At 49.0% G+C, this 6,303-nt stretch overlaps 1 protein-coding gene across 1 annotated transcript in view; it reads left to right on the top strand.

Annotated features, from left to right (window-relative positions):
- Positions 1-6,303, top strand: part of LOC132005862 (myeloid cell surface antigen CD33-like) — an 18,031-nt gene that overhangs the window by 4,198 nt on the left and 7,530 nt on the right. The window contains exons 2-3 of the mRNA XM_059383372.1: positions 39-203; positions 588-636. Of these exons, the coding sequence (XP_059239355.1) occupies positions 39-203; positions 588-636 (214 nt within the window). The remainder of the gene's footprint in view (positions 1-38; positions 204-587; positions 637-6,303) is intronic.

Raw genomic sequence — 6,303 nt, 5'->3', positions numbered from 1 at the left:
TCCTGGACGTCAGCTGCCCTCACCTCCCTGGGTCCCAGGACTCACCTGTCCTCAGTGCTCACCCTCATCCCACGACCCCAGGACCACGGTACCAACCTCACCTGCCAAGTGTACTTTCCTGCAGCTGGTGTGATGGTGGAAAGGACCATCCAGCTCAAGGTCACCTGTGAGTGTGGAGCAAGAATGCCTGATTCCCTGATGGGGTGAGGGGCAGGAAGATCAGTTTGGGGAGTCTCAGAGTTTTACTGGGAGGTCTGTCTGAGTGTGAGACCTAGAAGGATTCAAGCCCTGTCCCTCCTGTGTTTCTGTGGTTTCTGTGGGTGAGGAGAAGATACCTACATGTATCTCACATGCCCCCACCTCACTGAAGGAGGAAATCCGTTCTTCCCATTGCAGGTGCCACACAGAACCCAACAACTGGTGTCTGCCTGGGACACAGCCCAGGTAGGAAGGAGCCTCCTCCCTGGGTATAGAGAGTGGGGTTTTTCCAAACCTCAGCACAGAGTCATGTCCCTGCCACTTTCTGCACTCACGGAGATGACAGAGATCCCCTCTGGGTGAAGCCAGTGTTTGCTCTCCCTCCCCAGCCCCCATGTCCCTGTGAGAGCTGTCCCCATCGGCTCCCCTCCCCTCTTCCGCACCCTTCCTTCCCCACCCCGTCATCAGGAGAAGGGAGAATAGGGCAACGTGAACCCAGCAGATCTGCTCCTTATCATGCATCTCCTCATGACTCCTCCTGTCCCATCTTTTATTCTCCCAAACAGCTGCTTTTTAAAGTACTTCTGAACATGTAATATATTCACATGGACAAACATCCAAAATATACAGGAGATTCTGTCCTTAGACGTACAATTTCCTCCTGGGAAGTAGCCAGTGTTCATGGGCTGCTCTGAGCCTTAGTGTGTTTGCCTAGAAGATCTAAGGGGTCCTCTGCTATCAGTAGTACAGACTGTCCTCGATCTCCTCCGATACTGTGCGGTACCCTTCCCATGGATGGATTCTGATTCAGTGTGTGTCTTTTCTTAATGGAAAATCATGCCATTCATTTTATTCTACCAACAGAAACACTGCAACACTATAATCCATACTCTGGCATCTCATTTCATTTATGTGTGCCCGTGTGTCTGTGTGTGTGTGTGTGTCTATGGGGTAGCTCAATCATAGGTTCTTTGTAATCTTGAGAGAAAGGCAAAGTTTTCTCCACAGAGGGTGGATGGGTTTATTTCCCCAACATCCAGGGTCAAAGCCTATGTTTTCACTAACCCTCCATGGGGTAAAAATTCTGATCTTTGCCAGTACCGGGTGGAAACTGTTATACAGTATTTTTTATATATATGCAGTATTATGTCCTTGAGGAAAAATTCACCTATAAGGAAAATTGCCATTTTGGCTATTTCAAAGTGTAAAATAGGTGGTTCTCAGACATTCACAGTGTTGTAGGACCATCACTACTACCTGATTCCATCCCCCCCACTGCATTGTCATCATCCCTAATGGGAAACCCCCTGCCTCTTAGACAGTCATTCCCTATTCCCCCTCCTCCTGACCCCCTGCAACCAGGAACCTGCCTTCTGTGTCTGTAGATTTGCCCACTGGGAACATGTCAACTAAATGAAATCCCACAAACTATGGACTTTTGTGTCTGGCTTTCATTTTACCAAAACATTTTCAAGGATTATCCATAGAGCTTGTATGAGTACCAATTCTTTTTTGCCTGGATACTATTTTATTGCATGGATGTACCACGTTCTATCCATCCACTGATCAGGCGTTGGACATGTGGGTGGTTTCTGTTTTGGGCTATGATAATGCTAAGAACTCTGGAGGACACGTTTTTGTTTGAACATTCTTTTAAGCTTTCTCGAGCATATGTCCAGGAGGGGAAATGCAGGGTCCAAGGGTAGTTTCTGTGTTTTCAATTTTGAGGATAATGCCAGACTGTTTCCCACAGTGGCAGCACCATTTCTCACCCCACCACAAGTGTGTGAGGGTTCCCTTTTCTACGCACTTTCCCCAACATTGTTGTTTCCTATTTCAAAATAATTATAGCCTATTTGTGGGTATGAGGGACTGTAGCAGTGCGGTCTGATTTGCATTTTGTAATGACTAATGTCATTCGTTTTCACAAGGACATTTTTTATCATTGGCATATCTTCTCTGGAGAAACTTTTGAAGTCCTTTGTCCATTTTTAAAGTGGGTTGGTTGCCTTTTTGTAGTTGAGTAAGTGTTCATTATATGTGCTGAACACTACACCTTTATCAGATCTGTGACTGGCAAATATTTCCTCCCAATACGTAGGTTGCCTTCTTACATTCTGAATAGGATCAAGTGAACAAGATGATTCACTTTGATGAAGTCCAGCTTTTGCATATTTGTCCAGTCCTCCTGCTGGAAGGACAGTGTATGTGGTGGGGTGAGCCCCAGAAACGGGGTCCCACATCCAGTGATGCCAGAACGCCCGGAGAACCAATGGCCAGAGTCGTGCTAGAGTGAAGGACGCAGGACTGTGTTCAAGCCCATGAATCTTTCCTCGTCCCATGTCACTACAGTAAAATCAGAGCCCATGGCAGAGGTGGTTCTGGTGGCCATTGCAGAAGCAGCTGTCAAGACCCTGTTTCTCCTGCTCTGTCTCGTCATCCTCATGTGAGCACTGCCCCAGGGGCAGGGGAGAGGTAGGGAGGGCGGGGGCATGTGGCTGAGTCCCAGGTGGGTGCAGGAGGGACTGAACAGGCTGAGGTTGGGGCAGGAAGGAGGATTCCACTAAGTGTCCATGGGGGGATGTCCCTGCTCAGCTCAAGGTAATCTGTGTGACCAGACCTGCTCTCTCTTACCTCAGTCCCCCCTCCAAACCCTTAACCGGCAACATGGGTGGGTCAGTTCACCCTGCACCCCCATGATTAGACTGAAAGACCCTGGTCTCTTCTCTCAGAGTGAGGTTCCTCAGGAAGGAGACAGCCAGACTGCAGGGGGCCTGGAAGAGGCAAAGCCCACCCCCAGTTAATCCCTCAGGTGAGTGACCACCCAACATCCCACCAACATCACCACCCAACATCCCACCCAACATCCCACCCAACATCACCACCCAACATCCCACCAACACCTGCTCCGGGATGGCCCCAGCATTGCTCCACTCAGCATGGCCAGAATTGAGCTGCCACATTCCTCCCAAAGCCACTTCTCTACGGGGTCTCCCTCACCTGGTTGACAGGGCTCTCCTCTCTAAGGCCAGAACTGAGGTGTGGCTCTCCACTGTGACCTCCCTCCCTCCTGCCTGACCCAGTACATCACTCAGTTTTGCCATCCTTCCTCCTAGGCTCATCCTGATGCCAGTCTCCTCCCCATCCTGACCTTACTTGCACCTGTGGCCTCCTTTCTTCCCCAGACTTCTAACCCACCTGCCTCCAGCCTCCCTCTCTCTCCTCAGCACACTGAGTCTTGGGAGACCATTAACATCCACCTTCTCCACAGCATCAAGAGCTATGGATCCTCTCCAGGGCCAAGACCAAGGCTGGGTTTGAAGGCCTGGCATGGTCTGCTCCCCACCGGACCCTCCACCGGGATCTCTGCTTCTCCCTGCATCTTGCAACATCTCCACAACCAGCTCGGCCAAGGTTTTGCATGCACTCTTTCTTCTCCTGAAGTGCCCTTTCCTCCCCAACCCTGCATCTCCAAGTCCTAATCATCTTCAGGCTCAGTCTTAAAAGCCAACTAGCCCTGTGTGGGCGTGTGACTCACATGATTTTGAATCAAGTAGTATTCAGTTAAGAATAGACTCCTTCAGCAAGTACTACTGAACACCTACTATGTGCCACCTTGTTTTGGTTTCAGGTGCATTAGTGAACACAACAAAATCTCTGTCATCAAGAACTGTCATTCTGGAGACAAGAAATCAAAAGAAATAAATAAGAAATAATATTAGAGCACTTTGGGTAGAATATGTGTTTGTAGGAAAGTCATGCAGACTGAGCACACATGGCATATTGGGGACCATGTTCTGGAACTAAGAGCTGAGGAGGTGACATTTGAGCAAAGACTGGAAGTCAGGTGACAGAGCAGGTTCTGTATTTGCCTGAGAGAAAATTATCCCAAGAAATGGACAATGGGGAAAGGTGAGTGAAGTCGCTCTGAGTCAGGAGGAGGACTGGTGTGGAAACAAGAGGATTGGCTTGAGATCACAGGAGTGCAAGGTGGGGATGCTGGGACGATGGTTCTGACCTGGTGGGGGTGCAGGCCCTGTGGGAATGGGGGTGCAGATCCCATGGGATGCATGGGTGTGGTGGGATGCAGAGGAAGGAAGAGGAAGAAGGAAGAGGAAACTTCAAGGGGGTAGAGACCCAGGGGTAGGAGTGCAGATCCCACAGAGGTGCAGACATCCTCCTGGTGCAAATCATGCAAGCCTTTCAGAAAATGCAAGAATCTGGAAGCCTTTGAGGAGAGCAGAGATATGACTGAACTTTCCTTTCAGTACGATCCCCATGTCTGTTCTGCTCAGGACCAGCCAGAGTGGGTCCACGACAGAAAAACAAGAGATTCAGAGGGCACTGCTGGCTTCCCCAGGTGGGATATGATGCTGTCTCCAACTACGGAGAGTGGGGGATTTATTTTTGAATATATAATGATGATAAAACAAACAGGATTTTGGGGGCGCCTGGGTGGCTCAGTGGGTTAAGCCTCTGCCTTCTGCTCAGGTCATGATCTTAGGGTCCTGGAATCAAGCCCCACATCAGGCTCTCTGCTTAGCAGGCAACCTGCTTCTCCCTCTCTCTCTTTCTGCCTGCGTCTCTGCCTAGTTGTGATCTCTCTCTGTCAAATAAATAAACAAAAATCTTAAAAAATACAACAAAATCATATGGTTTCACTTATTTGTGGAGCATAAGAAATAACATGGAGGACATGGGGAGTTGGAGAGGAGAAAGGGAGTTGGGGGAAACTGGAAGGGGAGGTGAACCATGAGAGACTATGGACTCTGAAAAACAATCTGAGGGGTTGGAGGCGGCGGTGGGGTGGGAGGTTGGGGGAACCAGGTGGTGGTTATTAGAGAGGGCACGGATTGCATGGAGCACTGGGTGTGGTGCAAAAATAATGAATACTGTTATGCTGAAAATAAATAAAAAATAAATTACAACAAAACAACAAAACAAACCCCTCCCCCGGGATTTTCTAAATGATGTGAGGAAGGTAGGGGTAAAGAGAGGAGCAAGTATGATGCCCAGTGTCTTCTCTGAGCATCTGGCAGGCTGGAGTCAAGGACTTTACAGGCGTTCATTCTGAGAATGTTGGGGATGGAGCAGGCTGTGACTGTCCGGAATCAGCAGAGAGGTCCAGGCAGGGATGACAAATCCCACAGCTCCTGGAAGGGCATAATCAATAGGGAGTAAAGGGACTGATTGCACATAGAGAAAATGAGGTACTTGGAGACACGTTTGTCACTGGGGACCCAATAATGGCAGATTTGACAGAAGGGGCAGGAAAGGCGTGAAGATGTGGTTGGAGCAAGTTCAGGGGAGTCAGAGGAGAGGAGATGACAGAAGGGGTACAGACCACCCTGTGAGGACTTTGCTGCAAAGAGGAGCAGAGCAAGGCTCCAGAGAAGGAGAGCTTCTGCCTTTTCTGCCTTCCCCCTGGAGGGAGAATCTCTGATTACCTGCCTGCATTAACTTCCTGAGGTCCTCATAAGAAATGCCACACTCTTGGGGTCTTAAAACAGAAGAAACGTAAGCTCTCACAGGGAGGTCAGAAAGCTGTGATATGAAGAAAATAGACTGTTTTCCTCTGTCCGGCTGAGATCTCCCTGGGACTCTGTAACACAGGACAGGTGAAACAGAGGAAAGTGTCCAAATGTATTTCATATGAGATTTATGTGGCACAGGAGCCTTCATAAAGAAATGAAGACCCCAATAAATGGTTAAACCTGAGGCATTGTTGCTAGATTTGCTGAAGAGTAGAAAGTTGGAGCCACACCTGGGAGAACAAAAGTTTGGTTTTTTTGTTTGTTTGTTTGTTTTAAGATTTTATTTATTTATTTAACAGATATCACAAGTAGGCAGAGAAGCAGGCAGATGGGTGGGGGGAAGCAGGTTCCCTGCTGAGCAGAGAGCCTGATGCAGGGCTCGATCCCAGGACCCTGAGATCATGACCTGAGCTGAAGGCAGAGGCTTTAACCCACTGAGCCACCCAGGTGTCCCGAGAACAAAAGGTTCGAGCCATGGATGGTAACTGGAGTGGCTTGAAGAGACCTGCCTGTCAGATCCATCCCTCTGTCCATCTGTCATCAGACTTGTGATGTTCCTTTCCTCTGGGTA

This window comes from Mustela nigripes, chromosome 17 (assembly GCF_022355385.1).
Source record: "Mustela nigripes isolate SB6536 chromosome 17, MUSNIG.SB6536, whole genome shotgun sequence".
In the NCBI taxonomy this organism is placed as follows: domain Eukaryota; kingdom Metazoa; phylum Chordata; class Mammalia; order Carnivora; family Mustelidae; genus Mustela; species Mustela nigripes.
Note: the sequence above shows the minus strand (reverse complement) of the source record. Positions and strands in the feature narration are given on the sequence as shown.